General features: G+C 36.7%; 3 protein-coding genes and 1 long non-coding RNA gene across 9 annotated transcripts; 2 read left to right on the top strand and 2 right to left on the bottom strand.

Moving 5' to 3' along the window:
* Positions 1 to 209: 209 nt before the first annotated feature.
* Positions 210 to 7,840, bottom strand: LOC124293465. Its single transcript, XM_046734341.1, has 25 exons — positions 7,765 to 7,840; positions 7,500 to 7,667; positions 7,197 to 7,334; positions 6,967 to 7,076; positions 6,709 to 6,883; positions 6,438 to 6,553; positions 6,199 to 6,330; positions 5,896 to 6,130; positions 5,649 to 5,806; positions 5,429 to 5,559; positions 5,211 to 5,365; positions 4,948 to 5,072; positions 4,649 to 4,826; positions 3,530 to 4,570; positions 3,203 to 3,433; positions 2,840 to 3,084; positions 2,556 to 2,698; positions 2,353 to 2,493; positions 2,098 to 2,204; positions 1,746 to 1,943; positions 1,455 to 1,661; positions 1,114 to 1,370; positions 845 to 959; positions 516 to 675; positions 210 to 434 (listed from the first exon to the last, which is right to left on the bottom strand). Exons 1-25 carry the CDS (start codon positions 7,838 to 7,840, stop codon positions 323 to 325), a joined length of 4,854 nt encoding a protein of 1,617 aa, XP_046590297.1. The 3' UTR covers positions 210 to 322.
* A 437-nt stretch (positions 7,841 to 8,277) lies between these two features.
* Positions 8,278 to 13,037, top strand: LOC107227131 (glycosylphosphatidylinositol anchor attachment 1 protein). 2 transcript variants are annotated; one of them, XM_046733322.1, is made up of 10 exons: positions 8,278 to 8,688; positions 8,769 to 8,986; positions 9,399 to 9,555; positions 9,620 to 9,828; positions 9,931 to 10,148; positions 10,836 to 11,020; positions 11,154 to 11,281; positions 11,365 to 11,558; positions 11,722 to 11,912; positions 12,665 to 12,863. In XM_046733322.1, the coding sequence occupies exons 1-10, from the start codon at positions 8,547 to 8,549 to the stop codon at positions 12,715 to 12,717; spliced, it is 1,695 nt and encodes a 564-aa protein (XP_046589278.1). In that variant the 5' UTR covers positions 8,278 to 8,546; the 3' UTR covers positions 12,718 to 12,863. The 2 variants fall into 2 exon arrangements, with proteins under 2 accessions (XP_046589278.1, XP_015523667.1); XM_015668181.2 differs by having other exon boundaries at positions 8,280 to 8,688; positions 11,722 to 11,889; positions 12,665 to 13,037.
* On the bottom strand, positions 9,662 to 16,177 carry LOC124293241. Its single transcript, XR_006903155.1, has 5 exons — positions 15,971 to 16,177; positions 14,669 to 14,816; positions 13,585 to 14,175; positions 11,751 to 11,910; positions 9,662 to 11,572 (listed from the first exon to the last, which is right to left on the bottom strand). It is a non-coding gene; the product is annotated as an uncharacterized LOC124293241 (long non-coding RNA).
* LOC107227130 (xanthine dehydrogenase) lies at positions 13,663 to 24,023 on the top strand. Of its 5 annotated transcripts, none has more exons than XM_015668179.2 (25): positions 13,663 to 13,779; positions 17,059 to 17,165; positions 17,274 to 17,331; positions 17,523 to 17,619; positions 17,749 to 17,984; positions 18,169 to 18,479; positions 18,633 to 18,774; positions 18,855 to 19,022; positions 19,212 to 19,288; positions 19,368 to 19,574; positions 19,721 to 19,905; positions 19,999 to 20,112; positions 20,200 to 20,341; positions 20,450 to 20,746; positions 20,871 to 20,993; positions 21,066 to 21,421; positions 21,500 to 21,674; positions 21,822 to 22,013; positions 22,145 to 22,290; positions 22,414 to 22,591; positions 22,665 to 22,793; positions 22,905 to 23,147; positions 23,235 to 23,489; positions 23,577 to 23,744; positions 23,817 to 24,023. In XM_015668179.2, the coding sequence occupies exons 2-25, from the start codon at positions 17,073 to 17,075 to the stop codon at positions 23,859 to 23,861; spliced, it is 4,137 nt and encodes a 1,378-aa protein (XP_015523665.2). In that variant the 5' UTR covers positions 13,663 to 13,779; positions 17,059 to 17,072; the 3' UTR covers positions 23,862 to 24,023. The 5 variants fall into 5 exon arrangements, with proteins under 5 accessions (XP_015523665.2, XP_046589274.1, XP_046589276.1 ...); XM_046733318.1 differs by lacking the exon at positions 13,663 to 13,779 and adding an exon at positions 14,146 to 14,227; XM_046733320.1 differs by lacking the exon at positions 13,663 to 13,779 and adding an exon at positions 14,671 to 14,808.
* Positions 24,024 to 24,328: the final 305 nt, after the last annotated feature.

The raw sequence follows: 24,328 nt of genomic DNA, 5'->3' as shown, positions 1-24,328 counted from the left end.
ATGTTATAAGGTATCCTTGGTAGTGCGTAAAGGTGCGTCGAACCGAGAATTGACTCGGCTTCTTACGGATGCCTAGGTGTGACTATTTTTCCTTTTTTCAAAAATAAACAAACGGAGCACGGCCGTATCGAATTCTATTTTTGCTGCTGCGTGATCGGAAATCGCTCATATAATTACAACTGCAGTTATAAATAACTTATAGACACGCAGTAGAGGCGGCACACCGTAGATTATCGCCATGCGAAGTTGATGCCGAGGGCAGAGAATCTTTCTTCTGCAAATCGTTTTCGTGCACTTTTCTCCACCCTTGAACCCTCTTATTTCACCGTTTTTTATCGTCGATTAGATTTTCACTTCCTGAGTCGTTGAACGATTCTTCACTGTCAATTAGCTTTTCTGTCGGTGGCGCTTTGTACTTGAGGCTTTCACGAAACCTGCGTGTTAAAATAAAGTTGAATTTCGACCGTTTGTAAACAGTTATACACTCCAATTCTTCGGAAAACGTATTAAAATACCTTAAATACGTAATCGTTGAAGCAATTATCGCCGCAATTATTAAAAATGTCAATAGAAATGCTGAGAATGCAACGAAACTTTCGTTCGGCATCCAACCGAATATCGGGCGTGTTAGCTTATCGTCCATCAAGTGAGTGCGCCAATTAGGAGGACCCAATACTGTAAAAATGTTTCATTACAAGCAAATTAAATGTCTCTCAATTAATGTTGATTGAATCTCTGCTTATGGCTTGAAACTAAAACTACGTTACCATATAGAGATTGATAATAAGATTCATACCTACCATATAAAATTCGGTTGCAGTTTATAAGCTTATAAGATACCTGCCTCGAACTTTTATCGCGTTGGTAGTCCACTTGAAATTCAAGTCCTTTTGTTCAACTTCGCATCTCCATTCTCCACGATGGGACTTGTTAACTTTTCGAACACGATCTGCATTTACCTGATAAATAAATCAACGAACCCAACAAAATCGGTTCGTATAAATTACAAGTATGCGACGTAATTACGTGATGCCAACCGGCCCTTTAAGTTTCGAAGTAATACAATACCTATCCATTAACAACCCGCCAAGCTTGACTCAAATTTGTACTCACCGCAACAGGGGTCGATATTCCATAATCTTTGAACACTTGGCCATTCAACTTCCATGATATTTTGAGATCCGAATATACGTATCCAAGTACAACACAGTGGCAAGTCATAGGAAAGGATAGAGTTTCTCGAGTTACAAGTTCATTCGTGACGGGAATAACCGCTAGCGTGATGATTTTAAAAATAAGGCGAGTGTCATCCACTCGGTGCAAAGTTTGCGTATATACACCCGAGTCATTTACAACTGTGTAAGATATAGCTGAAAATCAAAAATTCACGATTCAAATTCTCAAAACATGTGTAAAAAATTTGTTAGAAGGACTCGATACTCTATGTCACTCACATACTGCAGTATCTTCAAGTTTGATTCTGTCCTCTTCTTCTTCGAGAAAAATTCCATTGCGAGACCAATTGATGTCAGACTTTGGTGTTTCATTTCTCAATGCTGAAACAATATCAGGATCGGCTAAAAGCTTCACACGATCTCCTTCCTTCACGATCAATGACGTGTGCTGAGTTCTAATTTTTCTCTTTACCAATTCGAGGGTGACTATAAAATGTAACTTAATATGTATGTTGATACAGCATATTACACGATTATAACGATACAGTCTGGTGATCAAAGTTATTCTACCCTCTGTTACGTCGTCACATTTGTTCATGTTGCACCGGCCACTTGACGTTCTCGGTCCCAAACATGGCTGACCCCTTATGTTCGGTTCAGGGTTGTTGCAGACCCGTTTCCTTACGCCTATTCCACCATTGCAAGTAGCGCTGCACCTCCAAGGGCCCCATTCTGACCATCCACCATCCACCGGAGAACCATCTATGTCTGAAATGGTAGAGATGAGAATGACATGACCAGCAAAGACTTGGCCGTAGTCTCAAAAGAGCATTTCTGTGGTAGATTCTTAAAATCATGGTTATAAAATGATTAATGAACGTGCCTGTCGGCATGCAATTTGCGGCCCATGTAACTGACCCACCTTTGTCGACAGCAAGAGAAAAGAAGTAGAACAGCAAAGGTAAGTTATGATCGTAATGGAATACCTCGGTACCGTTACGCAAAACCTTGATGGTATAGTCGTAAAACCTTGAAAAACAATTCGTCTTTTAAGTAGACAAAAATTTTCAATACAAAATCCTCGAAATCGTGATTGGGTAAATTCAATTTATCAAACATCTATTTCGTATTGATCATATCATATCAGAGACAGTTAGTATCTCCGGCCCGTGCTTACTGTATCGTCAAATTGGTCCAAGTATTGAAATTAAACAATTGTCCCTTTGCATTTTGCTTGTGAAGTATGTGAACAGCGGGAAGCTTATTTTTCATAAAAAACACCCAATGTCCCTTTTCACCTATAGTCAATGCGTAGTACCTGTAAACGAACGGTATGATCTTAGTTATCAGAAGACTGGCAGGAAAAATTAAAACGCTTACACAGGCATGGTAGGCAGCATCAGCAAAGGGAGCAGTATAACTCCTTGTCCACGAACCATTAGTACCAGTCTGTGAGGGCTTGGCGTTTCTTCCGTCTCCCAAATAGAAATTGGTAGTATTCTTGTGAATCGATCCGTGGTCGTCTCTTCTATGTGACATTCTATATATGGTGGTTCTGCTTTTAAATATCATTGTTCTGAAGATTTAAATCGAAGGCTCATTGCCTGATGCCAAAGTATAGTATAACAGTAAGGAAATTGTTGCAAAAAACGTTAATGTCACACTTCAATATATATACTTGTGTTACACTTGAAGGCAACTCCGATAGTATTGCCTATTTCACTACTGTAGTAATAATACACGGGTAAGAAGGCTTTGGCAGGCTCCGGGTCTTCCCATTCGAACAACGGATACGGGGCACCTTCATAGTAGAGTTTTATTCCACCACGTTCCATACGAATTACGAACCCAGTCCACTTTCCAAGGTATAGGAGATGAGGTAAGGTTTTTTCCTTCACCAATTTCATTTCTAGATGTAGTTAAATGTACGAATAATCTTTTATATAATAGAGGTATAATTCAAGACAATATTAAACAACCTTGAGTATAAACATGTACAATAATTCGTAATCACTCGGGTAGCTTACCCTTCCCTTCGGTTTCGTAGTATAAAAGTACTTTCTCATTTTTCATGGCACCAACTTTCAGAATGAGACGGGACTTCACATCGTCTTCACCTAATATCGCAAAAGTTATTGAATCTGGACGATCGGGTTCCCATTCTTTGAGAGAGAATTGAAGTCCCTCCGAACGATAATCCGGTAAGACGTACAGACGTCTACCACTACCGTGACCTCTCACGAGAAAAATGCATTCTTCTGCAATCAGATTAAAAATTTTCAAATCAAATGAGACATTAATTTATGTAGTAAAAAAAATCAGTCAGTAGATCTAACGAAGAGTTATAAGTATACCAGGCTGCTCACAATCTCTGACGTTACAGAGATCTTGTGGTACTTCCGGATCCGTTGTGTAGCACCATGCGCCAGCTATATTACGCGAAGGATTTCGACAGAAATTACTTGCACTTTTAACATTTTGCTCAGGATATAACGTGTCGTTTAGGTAAAGTGGATCAACTGGATGAATCGGTTTCTTATGATCATGTGGCTTGGATGGTTTCTCCGTGCTGCCAGTTTTTGGCTGTGGGCTTGCAGTTGTGTGAGAAAATCCATCTACCTCAGGTTTTTCGGAAGTGGCACCGATTGTTGGTAGAGTAGTAGTTAAACTAGAATGAACGGTTAGAAAATCAGGCGATCCAGGCAATTCTGAAGTAAATTTCGATGTTTCACCGTACGGTGAATTTGGCGATATCGAATTATAACTCTCAGAAGTCGTGCTTGGAATGTCTTCCTGTGGAACGGTCTCTCGGACCATATTGAAAAATTCATCTTTTTCGTTCAATTCGGTGGTTATTTCCTCAATTTCTTGATATGGATTGAATATCGGATGTAGATTGGCCTTTTTCGAAGTGTCTTGCTCTTGAAGCAACCTTCGATTTAAGCTGACCAAATTATACCTGGCTAATACCTGCCGAGTGCTTAAATTGGACCGAAGCCAATCACCATCTCCAACTGATTCCAGAGTACCACGTGTATCTAAATTTATGGGGTGTCTGTGAGATCTAATAAGTTGGTCCACTTCCGACTGTTTATAACTTCGGGCAACTCGTCGCGATGTGTGTCCAAAGTCAACATCTTTGGGCCATCCATACCGAAGACCAATTTTATCCCAAGGTTCGCTTGGCGTATCGAGTAAATTATCCTTCAACGCGTTCTCTCTCTTGAATTTCAGACTAGTCAGTGCTTTGACCATCAGTGATTTGAAGCTGGGTGTTTTTTCAGTGGTAACATTTGTCTGGTTGTATCCTGTCCACCACGGAGCGCACGTACGACCGGAACGTGTTACCGACATAGTTCCTATGTAGTCATTGGCTGTACCAGCCATTCGACATTCTGCAAATTATCCTTGTTATGATAAAGTTTCTAGATTGTTGTTTTTTTTTTTTTTTTTTTTTTTTCAACAAAACTCACCAGAAGATCTACATTTTCTGATGGAGCAGTACTGTTTTTCGACGGAAGAACTTCTAAAATCCTGTAATGTATAACAATAAGGGCCTTCAGGGTCGTTTGTGGGATTCCTGCACTTATTTAGTGCTTTCAGTGCAGATCCGTCGATAAAATGGTCATCTACTCGATCTTCTTTAGGAATCTATCCAATGGGGAGAATTTTAAATGATGGATATTTTGCATACAAAAGTCAGTCTTTTACTATATTCTATAAATGGACGAGAAAATAATTACGAGAAAAAGAATTGCAGAAGAAGGCGAACCTTGTCAAATATCCATGGAACGCATGGAACTTCGCCTTCAGCCATCCACTGTGTACCTTCATATCTTGAATCTGCTGAATTCGAAATGCAATTTGGAAACCACGGAGCTTCGACCGCATTCTCTTCTACCAATAATACGAATCGTTAGAACTCTATCTTATTATATATACTGAGTTTTAATAATAATTCCTTTATTCAGTTCAATATGTGCACTCATGCAAACATGAACATCTTAGGATGCAAATAAACGTTCACGAAATTACCTGTTGGAGTACAAAACAGTGTCCAATGTGCTATGGTATTCTCACTTCCAATACTGAACCACCTCACAGTCTGAATGGCATCGTCTCGAATCGAGAAAACTTTTTCTCTACCATAATCCCGATGCCAAAACATTTGTATTGCCATACCAAAAATGCTAAAATTATATCAAGCACGTGAAACGATCGAAACGAAAAATTCATTACCCTGTTAGTCGAACCTAATTGTGAATTCATGCCAGGCCCAAAAATTGAGGATTTGTTTAGTTTCAATGTCCAGTAAAATTGTTTTTGTAGAAGTTTCCTTCTCTTGATACAGAAGAAGAGTAGAACCAGACTGGCCCAAAATTATCTGAAATTTGTAACAAGTGAATCTGTTGAAATCGATTTCTTTTCTGATTTTCTGACTGATACGATTCTCAAAGAACAAGACATGCATACCAAATAACGTGGGAATGGAACAGCGGGAGTCTGCGTCAGTTGTATCATTGCCCCGTGACTAGCTCTGATGTGAAATTGTAGATCATGACTGCTGTTACTTTGTAACAGGGGCCAAATTCTCAGGAATTCAAGTCCAAAAGTAGTATGAACTTCACATGCTAAAAGTCGAGGCCTTACAGAGTGCCAGAAGTAACAGAGAGTACAATACCGCTATTTAAACGAAATTCAATAAAAATGTTCAGTTTACTTGCTTCGCAGAATTGCATACTCCATAAAATTCCCGTGCCCATTATGCCATACTGGAAAAAACTTTCCGGATACATGCTCGATATCGTGTTCTTCTGCTTAAATTCGTCTAAAAAAATAGGCTTCGATGAACCAGAACGCCCAACAGAGATAAAACCGCCACCCCAAGTAACCCAGAGAGCTGTCCATTTGGTGCCAATGAGAATATTCGGAGTCTCTTCAAAATCCGTCTCCTCCTGCAAACAAGCTTTCGCTTATTTCTTGTTGGACTGAAACGTACAGGGTTTATTAGACAGAAACGAACGTCAGTGCGTGGATATTCTTGCCCACTTCCAGAATTTGATATCAGAATTTCAACACCTGTTCCCCATTTCTGTGCAATCATTTCAGCTGAAGACGGTACTTGTAGATTAGACAATAGTAATCTTGCCTGGCCCTAAATTTAATCATTTTTTTCAAGCATGTTATTCACCTTAGTCTCCAAAACACATCTACAGCTAAATTTATTATGGTATTAACTTAAATAAAAATTTCACACCGTACTATTTGCTCATCACCGGGATTCCAAAGCTTGACCCAGAACGTTATGTTGCCAATAGTACTGTTCAAGCTAGTCAGAATTGAGTATGTCGAAGCATTTTTAGTATAAACCAGACAATCTGTATGAATGAAAATTATCATGATGCATAATGTGTGAGGTTAAGCATCAGTCATTCAATGACAAGAATTCATCAAAGAAAATTAATCTTACTGAAGCTTCGTCAATAAAATTTTTGTTAGTATAATCAATAAATTAAAAATTTCAATTCTTCACATGAACCTTTGTCATCGCAGAATGGAACGCTGCAGTATTCTTTCTCTACAATGTCATAACTTTCTGAATCAACGTAACACCACGGACCACCTGCGCTGCTATCCGGATTTCTACAGAAGTTTTTGGCCTTGTTTCGGGACAGATCTGAGAAGTAGTTACTGGGGAATTTTTCTGTCTGAGGAAATGATAAAATCGATTATGAAATGATGATGAGGCCCACAGATACTTTCGAAAATGTAAGGACCGTCAAAATTTTACCTTATTAATGGCCAATTTCAAACGCTTGTCCCAAGAATTACATTTTCTACCAGACGAAGACGTTTCTCGAGTTCCACCATACTCGGAACCTGTTCCTGATATTCTACATTCTAAAAATATGATTGAAAGAAATTAATACAGCATCAATTGAACTGAAGCACCAAATTGAATGCTACACCTTGGTATGGTGGTCAGATGTAACGATATTGGATGAACGCCTAAATGTTCACCTCCAAAATTACACAGAGGCACTTCGCATTCGTCGTCAATCAGATTTGGGTCCATTGTATAACACCAAGGACCTCGAGGATCTTTGGTCGGATTTCTACAATAGTTTCTAACAAGTCGTAAAGATCTTTCAGGAAAGACTTTATCAGTAATGGATTCGCTGACCTGCGGTGATTAGAATAATGTCGTGAAAAATGTACCGTGTAACTTAATCATCAACGACAAGTGTTGGCCGATACGTTCAAAATTTATGGATCAGATATAGCCGAGCTACTCGTGTTATGTTATCCGCATGAACAAATAACAAAAAGTCGTGACGGTACAGTAAGAGTGAACCTGATGAAGAGGTTTCTCCGAATACCACATCTGACATCGAATTCCACCAGCAGTTGTCGTGATCGAACCCATGTAATCGGTACCCAATTGCGTGAGCTTGCATCTGGACAAATCGGTACGAGTCGCGTTTCGTTCCGCTGCAGAGAAGAAAACATATAGCTAATAAGTGGATTCAAAATGTTCAAACAATTGCACTTGTGAAGGTTAATAAGTTTCCTGGATCGAATTATTTACATTTTGAAGCGCTTGAATGAGCTATACAAGTCTGTAATTCCAGTAATAATAGCGTGAAAGTAAAGGAACAAATCATTCCTAAACAATTAATTAAATACTGTGAATATAATGCAGTTTATTTGCAGAAAATGGTTCAATATACACAATTTTCGTTTTATCAAAACAACTACTATTCGAACAATCGAAACGCATTATTCATATATTTTTATATATCTCAGTGATTTTTACGGTCGAACCCTGCGTGAATACGTCTTTTGACAGGTATTTGTATTCGTCGTAACGTCTTGTGAAACAGAATACAGCTTTCCAAAACGTAAGCATAACCCCAACGTAATTCCTCGTCGAGATATGAATCATCGGCATGAATGGGATCCAAAAGTTGAATCTGAAATCCCAAACTAGCCTGCGTGTCCGTGCCTCGTCATGATTTGTAAATTATCCGCCGCAGCGTCGACATATTGAATCGAAATATGCAACCGCTAAGCACAATTCGAGAGCTGAAGTTTAGTATCGATTATAAAAATGGCCGCCGGCCGTGGGCAGGGCTGTCAAAATTGAATGTGCAGGTTGTTGACTGGTGAAAATTTGTTGTAAATAACCTGACATAAGAATTTAATTATGAATTAATTGCACCAGAGTGATTTGTAGTTACCTCAAATGTTACTGTTCAGGACAGTCTGCGTTTTTCACTAGTAATTTTAGTGTTGGAAACGATTTTGCGCGAATGTTTGAGGTTATATGCCGCTGTTTGGAATTCTTCTGTTCTCCCCGGTGTTGAAAGAATGGGTCTCTTAACGGATCCCAGAGCTGGGAATGGAGCAGTTATAAAATTTGTTATGAAATGGGAAAAGTTGTTATGCTTGACGCTGTACGTTACAGGCGTAATATGGTTTGTGTCCCTGGCATATCCTGATTTCAATGACAGTAAGTATATTTTATCGTACTAAACCATTTGATTATCAAAAATGTTGTAGTATCCAGTTTCACTTGAAATTAATTTATAGATACCTATTTTTCTGAAAATGCTCTCTTACCTGGATTGGTTACCAATGAATTTAATGAAGATGGCGGAGCGAAACGATTTCACGATGAACTCCTCGCTGAGATGAAGAAATATCCGGATGACATGCCCTACCCTTGGCTATTAGCAAAATTCCGTCAACTCAATTTAGATGTTTATACTCATAACTTTACGCTCAACTATCCACTCTCTCAACAGAAGGTATGAATTTTGTCAGAAACATGATCCAAAACATGACTCGTTATTAACTTGTGAGATGTTCTGTAGTAACTAATTTCCAATTTTTATTTCCATGCTGATTTTAGACACTGATTCAAAATACGATTTTGAATATTTATGAACGAATAAAAAACTTTTATTGATTATAAAGAAATGAATGAAATCTTACTCTAGCATTCTATAAATAGAATTTCGATTTTCAGAAACACAGTTACTAGAAAAATTATTTACCAAACGACTGCACTTAATTTCTCAAATCTGAAACTCATGAGTAGAGTTACTTAGTGCCATTTCGATAAGTAATGCAACTTTCGGTTCCTTTGAAACTTAGGTGCAAAATTATTCAAAATTCACTATCACCGCTCATCCTGCATGACAATTTTATTCTTTACAGTTTACTGGACAGAATGTGTATAGCATATTGAGAGCTCCGCGAAGTGCCAGTACCGAAGCAATAATATTAAGTGTACCATACCGATCTGCAAGCAGCATTCATCTGACCACTGCACCATCGATAGCTCTATTACTTGCATTTGCTAAATTCTGCCGGAGTAAGTGCCCTCATTTAGCTCTAACATTAACTTACGCCATATTTACAATTATTGCAATTTTCAGAACAGAATTATTGGGCAAAGGATATCATTTTTGTTGTGACTGAGCACGAGCAGTTAGGAATGCAAGCTTGGCTGGAGGCGTATCATCGCTGTACGTGTGGGCAGGATGGGGTATTGATTGCAGGCGACTTGGTAGGAAGAGCTGGGTCTATTCAAGCTGCCATAAATCTGGAAATGCACTCCTTCAAAATTGGATCCATTGACATCAAGGTGATTGGAGCTGAACCCCTGTGTCTGGGGAGTTCATTAACCACTTACTACTACTTAGCCAGTTCGATTATGCAAAAATACACAATCAATTTTTTTGTACAGGTGGAAGGTTTAAATGGACAACTTCCAAATTTAGATCTTGTTAATCTGGCAAACAAAATGTGTGCCAAAGAAGGGATCCGGAGAACATTTCAACGCAGAGCAGACAGTAATCCAAAAGACAAAATACGAAAATGGTGGTACCAATTTGTTACCATGATGTCGATGGTGTCTACGCAAGCAACTGGTGTGCCAACTGGAAATCACGGTGTTTTTCACAGGTATTGTTTGGAATGTGGATAATATTAGCAGAGCCACCTCAGAGAGTTTGATGATGAATAATAGCATAATTAGGTCTAATATTAAAAATAACGGTGCTCGACTTGTTTCGAGACCAAACTTTCTTGTGAGAAGGTTGTGCTCTTAGCTCTCCTTTTTGATTTTTGCCAAAATATTTACCAAAAAAGTTCTGAAATCAATTATTTCACATGCTACATCAATGTTGTTTTGCAAAATAAAGCTATGGCGATCAATCCCAATTTGATCCGACTACACGTTCAACAGATACAGCCAAAAACTTCGAAGAGTTCTCAGTTTTTTGAGTTGTCAATATCAAGTTTGTAGAAAATGGTAAAGAAACGAGAAACAAATTGTTGGGGTATGAACACATCTTATTCAAAGAATTGTTCAGTAACCCTTAATTTGGATCCGAAAAGCATCTAAAGTGCTCCTTATGATGTTATACCTCATGGTCAATTTTTGTGACACATGCCTACTCGTGTTGCACATGTTTAATTACAAGTATTATAATTCTGTTGCTGCAATCATTTTTTTTTGTATTGAAAGTCAAGTCATTCAATTAAGTCAGTAAGTTAAGAATCATGAAAAATGAAAATATCAAATATTTTCTCAAGTTGATTTTAATTTGTTTTACAAGAAAAAAATTAACCATTATTTTTCTGTTCAAGGTTTGGTATTGAAGCCATTACATTGGAAGGTTTTGCCAAATCCGGGTCTGGGACGGAATCCACTATTTACAACATAGGACGGGTTGTTGAAAGTCTTATTCGTTCGCTCAATAATTTATTAGAACGATTCCATCAATCATTCTTTTTTTATCTGTTACCGTCGACAGATAGGTATATTTCTATTGGTAAGTTAATAACACAAAAATTTATTTTTGGTCACAGTGGTCGGACCAATCCTGCCGAATTTGGCCAAATACGGAAATTTTAACTGAAAGTGTGTAATTTGTGTAGACTATATTGTTCTACTTTTCCTCTCAGGATTATATATGCCACCATTAGCTCTAATTATTGCTGGGCTTTTCATAAAAGCATTTTCTGTGTGGCTTAAGTTACAAGAATCTACTGAAAAAAAAGATGGTGAAAGTGATGCAGTTAAACAAGCCAAGGTGAATTTTATCAACTTTCTCCACCACCCTTTTCTGTCCTCAAAATTCGCGAAGTTGTCATTAATTTTTATAATTTAATTTAGTCAGAGGAACTTGTACTGTCACACATCGCTTGGGAGGTACTTTGGACTCACATATTGGGGGTAGCGACATTGTCTGCCCCACGATTGTTTACCTATATAGGCATAAAATTTCATCTAGCGACCGAAAATTCAGTATCCCTAGGCCTCTTACTTCTCACAATCGTGATGTTTATTGGGACTCTCTGTTTTGAAAGGTAATCTGAGCAATCTGAAACAAGGTAATATATGAAATAAAATGCATCTGCAAACCAGAATCTAAAATATTGAACAGTACCAGATTGATTTCACTTCCATCAGCAACAAGAATTTTAATCTTTTTACGAGGAGCTTAAACTGTACACAGCATCATTTTTTCAGATATAGGACCTACGAAACTGCGTCCTTACTTTATGTGATAGCATTAATAGAATTGGCAACGATGCTTTTATGCATTTCAATGCACAACTTTTCCTTGGCATTAGTAGCTGCCGTTGTGTACGTTCCTGCAGCATTGACCGTCATACCAAAGAAGGGAAACGAATCCAGGTCAGGCATCACAAATTATACCTGTATGAATATTTTTGTTTTGTAATTATTACTAAAGTCTGCAGGAAATACGATACATAGAATTTTACATGGTCTGATAAGCTTGTTCTTTTTTCATTTCTGTTGTAAGATGACTTTTCTAATCTAATCACGCTGGAAAAAGTGGTGATAAAAATACCGCTGATAAAACCATCCATTACTTACTTCTTGACAGAATTTCTAGTCATTTCCTACCGTGCAATGCTAGATAACTAGTGCAGTGCATGCTTGTTCAAATGTCTCTTATTTGGAAACTTAGCTTGTTATGCCTATGTTTGTACAACTTTCAAATATTTTATTTACGAATACGCAACGAATTTATTTTGCTTACCCAGACATCTCATCAATAATTGGCTCTTAAATTATATACTAAACACGTTCTAGATAAGATAGATGCATACAAAACATCGTGCTGATAACTGTGAGGTTTGCACACATTGGCATAGGTGATGAATCGCTGTTTTCATTTTAGTCAATCAATAATTTAAGAACAATTTTAGTGAAATAAACAGTGATGCTTGGATATTTTAGATGTAAGCACTTATTAAAAACCGAGCTATGCAGTACTTTATATATGATATTACAAATGAAAATTAATTACATGGAAAAAAGTGCTGCTTATTTAACGGTTTCAATTTTACCATTTATTCGTTTTTTCTTATATTTTAAATCGTGAATAAAATAATGCCCAAGTGATTTAGCTGAGAAATGAGTAAAACGTAAATATAATTTTCAGATTCCACAATTTACGTTGTATACCCTGGATACTGCTACATCCGCTTTGTCTAGCATGTACAGTAGTAGCGGTATATACGCATTTTACATTCCCGGACTACACAATCATTGCTTTTGCACTGAAATGGATCCAAGCATCAAAGCAAGCGATCGTATTTGGGATTATCGATTCCATGGTCTATGGGAATTGGCTGTACAGCGTAACGGTCTGCGTTTTACTTCCGACATGGCTTATATTCTGGATAGTAGTTACTTCTAAACCAATTTTGCGAATTTCTAAGTGAATGTATTATATGAAATGTAAAAATCAAAACGTGCACACGATAGTGAATAAATTTATGGAGGTAAACATATTCCGTTGAATAAAATTGAAATTTGCAATTCTTAAAGTATCTATAACTCCGGAATTGTTATCTACAATCACATATTTTTCTATGTGATTCATGAAGATTTATTTTGAGTCAATCACTGTTGCGGGTATGAATTATTGCTAACTTGTTTGAATTTACCGATTTGATGTGCCATTCGTTTGTCGGTGGACAAGTATTCAATATCATATTCAGAAATTGTACTGATCTCCTCAGATGTGCCATATAGATCATTTTCGTATTTTATGTAATCAAACGAAGTGAAACAAATGTGTTTTCCGTGGAAATAAATCAATTAATGATAATTTGTTGATGAATTTCGGGGAAAAACAACACGGGGATAGTGAAATTATTTTTATAATCAATTATAATTGATCATTATCAGCGAGTGAATAAAAATATTCGAGTACAATAAAGTTGAGGCTATTAGCAAGAAATCTCCCATCTATCTTTCAATGGAGCCACACAGCTGTTATCGAATGCTTATCGCCAATCTTTTGTTCTTGAGATATTGGAATTACGTGGGGGGTTAAAAACAGGATATAGTACAAACAGACAGCTTCTCGTACAGACGTTCATCTACACTGATAACCCCTCTACTTGACTAGATAGCATTCACATTTTTTGAGCATGGTTTTCTCAGATCTTCTTAGTTCAGCAGTGCATTCTATTAAAACACGATTATGAGTTCAATGCGCACCGAAAAATTTGCAATTCTTCCCGATTAAAGTCGCCGTTATTAAAACAGGTAACGAACATGGTAGATGTAAAAATTAGCTGTAATGTATACAACGTTATACAGGGTAATATGGGTAGGTCTATTCTTCAAACTGTGTAATTTGAACTTTTAAAGTTGAACTTCAATTGACGTGATAAGTGATGATAAATATCTAAGCGCAAGCGTGTAGTTTCGATTAAGAAAAAGTGTGTCAAGCGTATCTGTCCGATTATGGCACATTTAATTGACCTTTGCCGAATATAAGAGCTTTAATCTAGTTTTTTTACATAAACTGGAAGATAATAATGTACAAATTCTCTACGCCCCGAAAGATTATCGTTGTTCAGTACCAAGATACAACTGAAACTAGTATCATAGGTTTGGAGTCCGATCGAAATGTTTCAGAACAGTGCGTGCGTCAAAAATCTGGAAAGAAGAAAATCACTATCACGGTCAGAAGAAACAGATAACAATCATGGTAAAAAATCACCGAAAGCTTCCAAATTCGAAAGTATATTTGCATTTATATAAAACCCCAACCCTTGCGAAAAGGCCGCAACAAAATACGCACGCGTTTTAATCAACTAGTGCTGAAAATCCATAATGAAAACAACAGCATTAAGCACGTCGCTATATTCTCGAGTGATGTACAATCGCGAAAACGTGACGTACTGTTTACCGAAATTTTTTAAAATTTCATTCGTTAATAAAATCCTGACCCATATCAAATAAAACGCCTATGTACATCCACATCACGAAACTACTTGTTTGCTTTCATCTTGCACGTGACGTATGACCGTACGAATTGAAAAATAGCATTATGTACATGTGTGTTCAATTTATTTTAATATGTGTTAGCGCTATCGCTTTGCAATAAAAGTAAGACGAACTCGAGAAAATTCAATAACATGATACTTACGTTGCACTAATCGCAATTACATTTATGTGAATATAATCTCGAGTTATGTTCTCCTCCCATACGAGAGTGTATCTTCTTTGCACCTACATTGCATTAAAAACTGCATAATTTGCTTCAAACCGACCAGAGTGTTGTACAAGGTAATTATCTAGACGAAGATAAGATTATTCGTATATAAATTCTTTACAGCATGAAAAATGGTTTCTCCTACCGAACTTAAAGTTTTTACAAATATTTTATGTTGTTTTGAAGATTTCTTGTCATTTCCTATCTCTTTTCGACAAATGAAGCAAAAATTTTGAGAGATTCCGAGTAAACGTTACGCGAAAAATTATCTGAACTGCATTCCGGCACGCATGGAAATTATTATGTAGTAATTTTGCGGACTAAAAACTTTTCCAAATTGTTAATATTTTAAAAGCGGGAGACACATCTTGATTTACCCTGCGGTATTAAAGTACATGCAAATCATCATGTCAATAAATTTCTTCAAAGTCAAGATCGAACCACTTGCATATATATGCCCTGTGCGTGAACTGTAAGCCACAGATGCCAAAGTGAGTATCTAATAAGATTTCTTAGAAATTATAAATGCACATTTTTTATTAATTATCGTATCGTGAGTCTTGGAATGTGACGTTTATGCTGTAACTAATCACAACTGGTATTCTAATATCGCGTGACAGTAGCTTTGTTATTTCCATACGCAGTTCGTGTACGTCTACGTCAATAATATTGATATTTCTAATAAACCTAGGCTGTCGACACAGTTTTTCTTTGAAATAAAATCAAAAGGATGTCGTCAGTCCAGGTTTAAAGACATATTGTAAGTAAATTATATATATAATACTGGCCTGCACACTTCTTACGCGATACACAATAGAACTGGTGGATAAATCTTGCATGTTTAAGTATTTTGAGTAATTTATTGCGAATAAAGCCAAGATGACTTATACCAGCGTTGGAAGTAAATATAAGTAATGACATTCGTCTTATAGATACGATCTGTCATATGGCTGAGGAGTTGAATCAATTAAATTGTGCTACGATCAGTGATAATTGACCAGTCAAGAAGACTTTGTACCTATCTTAGCTTCTTATTAAATTCCAGATTCATCCACGTCAGAGAATTTCGTATTTACCAGAAAAAAAAACTTACAGACAAACTGTTATATTATAGGAATTTAAATTCGTGCACTGATTTAATTGACCACGAAATGAGATTATAATATGAGATAATGAAGGAGTGTTTCACTGCGCGAAAAAAGTGACACGATGGTGACATATTTCATAATTACTTACATTTTATAGAGCGATTACGAGGGATTACTTGACAAATAATTTTATTTTAATTACGTGATTTGTTAGGATTTCCAAGATTTCATATGATTTCTTAATATTACTGTTGCAACTAATGCAGCTACGGCCAAGGGTGGATGAGTAGAAAATGAATACACAAACTGAACTTGATTTGAGTGTATTCAAGGTGCCATAGAAATCGAACTATAAACAGAGTTGTGTGGAAGCAGAGTAACTAAAACACTCACATCACGACTGATCTAATTCCTCAGCTCATTCTTACACCTCTATGACACACTCACACACATACATGCATACATTATACAAAGCATCATATTGCTTGTAACAATTACAAAGAGATTTCTGTTTTCTAAATGGATTCTCCATCTACCTTACTGAAAATATTCATTTGATAAATCATAAAATGTTATGGCAGAATGCAGCGTGTAATTTATTACGTGATTTATCTTGTAAATTCCATAGAACAAGTAAGAAATCAAAGATTAAATTACAAAAGTATGAATCATCAGCTATACCGAATTAAAAATCGTACATCAACTATATACTTGACTATATCATTTTTCAACTGATGGATATATATGGATATAATTGTTTCCTTCCTGACCTTGTCGTTCTTTTTGTAATAAAGTAAATTCGTCGATACAAATTAACTTTACTAATTTTAAATAATTTTATACAAAACATATTTAAATAAGAAATAAAATATGAGAGGAAAAATTTTTCCTCATACTTTCACGAATTTACTTTACTATATGGATATACATATATATATATATATATACCTACCTATGATATCTGATAAGTCATTATTCATGACATATGATTATTATGATTTATCACATGAATACTTTCAGTAGTGTGATGACTAACGATGGTCACCACTGTAGAATTTTATTTTAATATTACTCATTTGACTGTGACTTTGGCGATTACGAAATGATTTCGAATATATTGACACCACATATCGTTGAGTGAAACACTCCGTGGACATAATACATCTGTTAAATAAACGAATCTCTTGAAGATTTATAAAAATAATATGTTGATCACTATAAATATTTTTGTTTCAGTGAGGAAGTTCAAGATGTTTACTTCTCACAAAGTGAAAAAAATTCAGAAACTTTCCACAACCAGGAATATCCACACTACACTTATATTTTATGTCAACGGAAGAGAGGTATGAGATACCTGACATCTTGATCTGCGATTTACAAAAACTTAATTTGCTACGAAAGTTTTGGAAATAATTTATCACAAAATCATTGGTTTTTTCACAACTTTTTAGATAGAGGATAAAAGTGTCAATCCCGAGTGGACATTGTTGTACTATCTGCGAAATAAGCGTATCCTTTTTTCCTAAAACTGAGATAGATTGTCGCAACAAATCGTGCTATTCAACAATCCTTTCAGCAATGGCGATGTGTTCGTATGATCAAGTTAGAGTCAAGAATTTCCACGGTTGAAGAAATATTCCGGCGATTTTAAACTATATAATCCATTAGACTATTTGCAAAAACCTGAACAACGAACACAGTACGATTATGCGGCACGAAACTGGGCTGTGCCGAAGGTGGTTGCGGTGCCTGTACGGTCATGGTCTCAAGATTCGACAACTCTGCACAAAAAATTGTGTATCCTTTAATAGAAATAGTCTATTGATAACTGTGAAGCATAGCGTCATATTAGGCAATTATTAGCTAATTTATTTAAACGGATCTCTGAATCATGCAACTTATATTTCTTATATTGATAACTTCTAGTCATCTTGCGGTAAATGCATGTCTAATGCCTGTATGCGCCATGCATGGCATGGCAGTAACTACAGTTGAAGGGATAGGAAGTGTTAAAACAAGGCTACATCCTGTTCAAGAACGTCTCGCCAAGGCTCATGGATCACAGTGTGGCTTCTGCACACCTGGCATTATAATGTCAATGTATGCCTTGTTGCGATCAATTCCAAAACCTACTATGGAAAATTTAGAGATAGCATTTCAAGGTAATGTGGTAAATGTTGGGTACTTTTCATACCGTATGAACATCGTTAAAACACAAATTTTTATCACGCAGACTAGAGAATGTTGAGAAACGATGTTTCTATGCGAGTGGTCATATACTTGATCTGCAAAACTAACATTCGCATCTACCTCAATATCACTGAAGTCGTTTTGTAATTATTTCAGGCAATTTGTGTAGATGCACAGGATACCGACCGATCATAGAAGGCTTCCGGACTTTTACGGAAGAGTGGGAACAATCCCAAATTCTATCAAACATGCAGAATAATGGAATGCTGAATAACAAAAAATCCTGCCAAATGGGAGATGCTTGCTGTAAAAAAAGCAATGCACTGCCTCAATGTGCAAGAACTTGTCAAAACAAAGATGCATGCTGCAAAACAAATCCCACCTCTACACCTGATAAACTGTTTAATTCGACAGAATTCACACCTTATGACCCTTCACAAGAACTTATATTCCCGCCAAAGTTGAAGGTAGAAACAATTATGCAAGTCATTATTTTTTGTAATTGATAGGAAAAAAACATTCATTTCGTTTCGAATAACAAATTTCTATCCGTTATTTCTCATAAGTTTATGTGCATCTCATTCCATCTGATTTGCTTTTCGGCATTGGACTATTAATAGGTATCGGACGAACTTGATAAACAGTATTTGGTATTTAGAGGAAAGAATGTAACATGGTACCGACCAAATAAACTCGATGAATTGTTAGCTTTGAAAAAAACATATCCAACTGCAAAAATTATTGTTGGAAATTCCGAAGTTGGTAAGTTAACTTGTCTCACACACAGCTTTTACTAAGATTTTATATGATATCTTGATTATCTTTAATGCATTTTGATCAAGGAGTCGAAGTCAAATTCAAGCATTGCGTGTATCCTGTACTGATACAACCAACGATGGTGCCTGAAATGAAGCGAATAATAGAAACGAGAAATATTTTGAAAGTGGGGGCAAGTGTAACTTTGATTGAATTAGAAGAAGCTCTTAAACATCAAATAAGCATAAAACCAAGTGAGTCAGGAATTTTACCAACTTTGGGTTATTGAAAATGTAATCATGGTGCATACGTATGAAGAGTTTGAACCCTCTTATAATTTACTACATATGATGTCGATATTTCTTTGCTAATGACGATGTGAGTTGTTCAGAATGAGTATATAGTGATTATTTTCGTGTACATTAATATGCAGTATTTTATAGCATTTCAGACGAGGATATTTAGTCAAATAGTAGCTATGCTGCATTGGTTTGCTGGAAAACAAATTCGCAATGTCGCAGTAAGTTCAGATAATTACTTCAGTTATACTCTGAATTTCACAAAACATCGGTAGAACCGGCAGTATTTTCTTTTTACAGGCTGTCGGTGGAAACATAATGACTGGAAGCCCAATATCTGACTTAAATCCTATATTTATGGCTGCTAATGTAACATTAACATTGCGCAGTCTGGACCGAGGAGAAAGGGAAATTCCTATGGATCACACGTTTTGGGTTGGCTATCGTCGCAATGTTGTTTTACCAGATGAAATTTTAGTTTCCATTGGAATACCTTTTACAAAACAGGTACGATGAATCGTCATTATTTTAACGAATAGATATATCAGTAGTTTCATTTATTATCACTCATGCGATTGTGAAATAACGATCGAAAGAGCATCAAAATTTAAGTAAAATTAGCAAAAGTATTCAGAAAAAACGTTTTATTTCAGTATCAGTATTTTGTTGCCTACAAACAAGCAAAACGACGCGACGATGACATTGCTATTGTCAATTCTGCAATAAATGTATCATTTAACCCAGGAACAATTCATGTTCAGAATGCTTTCTTAGCATATGGAGGCATGGCACCAACCACTACATTGGCCCGAAAAACCTGTGAAATTATGATAGGGAAGTACGTGGTACATTAAGGATAATTTGACGGAATAATACAACACACCTTTGCAAAGTACTCTATGTTCAATACAAATAACACAATATTTTTTAGAAAATGGGATGAACAACTACTAGACTCAGTGTTCGATTCGCTCATAACAGAATTGCCGTTGCCTGGAAACGTCCCTGGAGGTATGGTACAATATCGTCGTGCACTAACTTTAAGGTGCGTATGATCCAAAAATCTGTTGATGACAACACTCAATTTATACTTGGATATAACATACTAAGTGAAAAATGATACTGCTTTCAGTTTATTCTTCAAGGCTTTTCTCCAGATAACGAAGTACCTTAACATGGACTTAATTGGAGTAGAATCGCTACCCAAAGAGCTGAACAACGCTGCTGATGGTTTTCACTACAAACCTCCAATGAGCTCGCAGTACTTCCAAGTAGTATGTTGCTCTCCAATAATAATGACTTGAATTTACATGTTATAGTACTTCAAATCTACTCACAAGATGTGAGTAAATCTTCTTACTATTCATCACACTTGATTACAGGCTTCCAAAACTCAAGAACGCACTGATTTAGTTGGTAGGCCAATTATTCACGCCAGCGCATTTAAACAAGCTACAGGCGAAGCAATTTACTGTGACGACATGCCGAAATTTGTTGGAGAGTTATACCTAGCCTTAGTTATTTCTACACGAGCACATGCAAAAATAATCAAAATAGATGCTTCCACAGCTCTAGCTCTTGAAGGCGTTGAAGCATTTTTCAGTGCAAAAGATGTACCGGATGACAGAAGATGGGTTGGTCCTATTTTCCACGATGAGGAATTGTTCATATCGGAAAAGGTAATATAACATTATTAAATGTTTATTCACAAAAACTGGTTAAGTAACACAAAAAATTATAGGAAGAAAGAACAAAGAATCATTCTCACTAGGTGTCCATAATTAACATGTTGTTCAATGTTAGGTAACTAGTCAGGGGCAACTGATTGGTGCAATCGTTGCTGTTGATCAAGCTACAGCGCAAAAAGGTGCACGAATGGTCCAAATTGAATACGAAGATCTCCGTCCAATTATTGTAACAATTGAGGTAAAGAAAATAAAATATCGATTGTCCTTCTACCGGACTTCTGAATCATGTAATCTAGTTTTTACTAAACAGGATGCTATCAAGGAGAAGTCGTTCATCTCAGATACTCCAAAACGGATTGTGAAAGGAGATCCAGCAAAAGAATTTGCAGAAGTGGACCATGTCCTAGAGGGAGAAGTTCGAATGGGTGGACAAGAACATTTTTATCTGGAGACACATGCTTCTATTGCTGTACCTCACGAAGAGGATGAGATCGAAGTTTTTTGTTCATCACAACATCCATCGGAAATTCAAAAACTTGTAGCGCACGTTCTCCACGTCCCCATCAATAGAGTAACTGCTCGTGTTAAACGCATGGGTGGTGGCTTTGGAGGGAAGGAATCTCGTGGAATGTTAGTTGCGTTACCAGTTGCTCTAGCTGCGCACAGGTTTGTCGTTTTGTAGTATGGACTGATTGACATTGTATGTAACTAAGAATGATTTCATAAATCACTAAATCTGATTAGGTTGCAAAGGCCGGTACGTTGTATGCTTGACAGAGATGAAGATATGATGATCAGTGGTACTCGACATCCATTTTATTATAAATGGAAAATTGGCTTTAATAGTGATGGATTGATAAAAGTTGCACAAGTATACATTTATAACAATGCAGGGTATTCAGCCGATTTATCATCCTCGGTAAGTTGAAAATTTAAGTCAAATCAAGTAGCTGCAAATTGTTAGCATAAAATGTTTCGTCGTATAATCACTAAATATGCTTTCATTTCACTGGTTTTCTGCATATGGTAAGATCTATGACGTAATAACACTATTCATGATATATAGATACTTGAACGTGCACTGTTCCATTTCGAAAATGCCTATAGAATCCCATCGGTAGATCTATATGGTTACATGTGCAAAACTAATTTACCCTCCAATACGGCTTTTCGAGGCTTTGGAGGTCCGCAAGGTATGTTTGTGGCGGAGAACATGATACGTCAAGTAGCTGATTTCCTCAAAATGGATACTGTAAAGGTAATTTTCGTAGCATTCTCATTGATAGGGCTCTGCCTGATTGAATTACTTGTAGCATATTTCATACGATTTATCGAGAACAGTTCATGTTTTGAAAATTACCACGGATAATTGCTTATATTTCACAACAGGTATCTGAGTTGAACCTGTACAAAGAAGGAAATTTGACACACTATAATCAACAACTCAATCACTGCACAATTGAGCGATGCTGGCACCAATGTCTTGAAACTTCTGATTACACGAATAGAGCTGCTGCAGTTGAAAATTATAACAAGTAAGAAATTAGTTTTACATACTACATATTGGCACCATCAAGTAACACAACGTCAACCACTCGTAGTAGCTAGTATCACAATAAATTGACTACTTTGATGTCATGTAAATTTTCCGTATACAGACAAAACAGGTATAAAAAAAGAGGAATTGCGGTAGTGCCAACGAAATTCGGGATTGCCTTTACAACTGCATTCCTCAATCAGGGCGGTGCATTGGTTCATGTATACACAGATGGCTCTGTACTAGTGAGCCACGGTGGTACCGAGATGGGACAGGGTTTACATACCAAAATGATCCAAGTACGTATCAAGAACGAGACTAAGTTACATTTTTCTAGTCATAGACGATTCTACAACTGGAATTTACTTTCAGGTTGCAAGCAGAGTACTCAAAGTAAATCCAGAAAAAATACATATAACAGAAACGGCGACTGATAAAGTACCAAATACATCTGCTACTGCAGCCAGTGCAGGATCTGATCTCAATGGAATGGCTGTCATGGTAAATACAATAACAAATTAGTTATCATCCACAGTAGTATCTTAAAGAAATTTGCTGCTAAGAAGTAGTCCATTATAAATAATTTCCTGTGCGTTTCTGGCCACATTTCAGAATGCATGCACACAAATCGTTGACCGATTAAAACCCATTATGAGTGCAAACCCAGGAGGTACTTGGGAAGACTGGATAAATATGGCTTATATGCAAAGGATCAGTCTCTCAGCGACTGGATTTTATGCCACTCCGGATGTTGGATATTCTTTTGAAACAAATTCAGGAAACCCGTTTAATTACTTCACATATGGAACAGCATGTAGCGAAGTTGAAATTGATTGCCTAACGGGAGACCATCAGGTGCTCGCACGTGTTTGATACTAGACGTAAAACAATTTATTATGTTAACTGATTACGTGTAAGTTTGCTAATAGAAAAATCTTTCAGGTTTTGCGGACAGATATCGTAATGGATTTGGGTGAGAGTTTAAATCCTGCCATAGATGTCGGCCAAGTTGAAGGTGGTTTCATCCAGGGGTATGGATTGTTTACTCTGGAAGAGTTGATCTATTCACCAGCTGGAATACTATACAGTCGTGGCCCTGGAGCCTACAAAATACCCGGCTTTACAGACATTCCTGTAGAATTCAATGTTTCTCTTCTAAAAGGGGCACCAAATCCCAGGGCGGTTTATTCTTCAAAGGTGAGACATAAAGAGAACAGAAACATTTTGCCTATGGGTGACTCATAAAAAGACTACATTTAACAGACTCTGTTCTTGAAATTCTAGGCTGTTGGTGAACCCCCGTTGTTCCTTGCTTCCTCAGTTTTCTTTGCTATTAAAAATGCAATAGAAAGCGCACGCCAAGATGCTAATGTTACAGGTTACTTTAGACTTGACTCTCCAGCTACTGCAGCTCGTATCCGTACAGCATGTGTTGATCATCTAACTCAGAAGGTAAGAACTTGTATGATGTAAGATAAAGGTATGCGATTTTACGAAAATTATTCTCATTTCATGTACCTAAAGCTGGAGAATCTTGACAGAAATAATCCATGGAACGTTCCGCCCTAAATAAAAACTTGGACCACAATACTCACAACATGATCGTCAGTTTTGAATTTCGTCAAGTATGGTGGTGAATAAATTTTCATGAAGCTTCCTTAAGTATAATTCCATTTTTTCATATTTCTACACTTTTTCTAGAACTTTTTAAATAGATAAAATTTTATTTTACAACTTTGTGTCAAATAATGTATATAAATGTTACCAAGTCGTACATATCAAAGGAAAAACACATTAGACGGCATTGCCGTCTTACGGGCTTCTCATCGGAAGCAAAGGATTGAAAGGGTAAACATAACATCTACACACTACAGTCTCCTTACATCGTGCATGCAGAGAAGAAATTCTTACTCATACAAATCGGGCACATGAAAACAAATTTGAACTCACTGGATATGAGAGAAATTAATGACAACAGAGTCAGGGCGGCTAGGTGGTCTAGTGGAGTAAGTCTCCAGTAAAGCATCGCTAGATAC

Source organism: Neodiprion lecontei, chromosome 3, assembly GCF_021901455.1.
Source record: "Neodiprion lecontei isolate iyNeoLeco1 chromosome 3, iyNeoLeco1.1, whole genome shotgun sequence".
Classification (NCBI taxonomy): domain Eukaryota; kingdom Metazoa; phylum Arthropoda; class Insecta; order Hymenoptera; family Diprionidae; genus Neodiprion; species Neodiprion lecontei.
Note: the sequence above shows the minus strand (reverse complement) of the source record. Positions and strands in the feature narration are given on the sequence as shown.

Bases quoted from the DNA above. Each gene is read 5' to 3' on its own strand.
- LOC107227130 (XM_046733318.1), top strand. From the start codon at position 14,146: ATGTTTCAGAACAGTGCGTGCGTCAAAAATCTGGAAAGAAGAAAATCA. The intron at 22,014-22,144 runs GTAATTTTCGTA...ATTTCACAACAG, and splicing joins TCAAAATGGATACTGTAAAG to GTATCTGAGTTGAACCTGTA. The intron at 23,490-23,576 runs GTGAGACATAAA...TTGAAATTCTAG, and splicing joins GGGCGGTTTATTCTTCAAAG to GCTGTTGGTGAACCCCCGTT.
- LOC124293465 (XM_046734341.1), bottom strand. From the start codon at position 7,840: ATGATTTGTTCCTTTACTTTCACGCTATTATTACTGGAATTACAGACT. The intron at 7,335-7,499 runs GTTATTTGTTCA...TTACTGATAAAG, and splicing joins CTGTACCGTCACGACTTTTT to TCTTTCCTGAAAGATCTTTA. The intron at 2,494-2,555 runs GTAAGCGTTTTA...GTTCGTTTACAG, and splicing joins ATGCTGCCTACCATGCCTGT to GTACTACGCATTGACTATAG.
- LOC107227131 (XM_015668181.2), top strand. From the start codon at position 8,547: ATGGGTCTCTTAACGGATCCCAGAGCTGGGAATGGAGCAGTTATAAAA. The intron at 9,556-9,619 runs GTAAGTGCCCTC...TGCAATTTTCAG, and splicing joins ATTTGCTAAATTCTGCCGGA to AACAGAATTATTGGGCAAAG. The intron at 11,282-11,364 runs GTGAATTTTATC...AATTTAATTTAG, and splicing joins ATGCAGTTAAACAAGCCAAG to TCAGAGGAACTTGTACTGTC.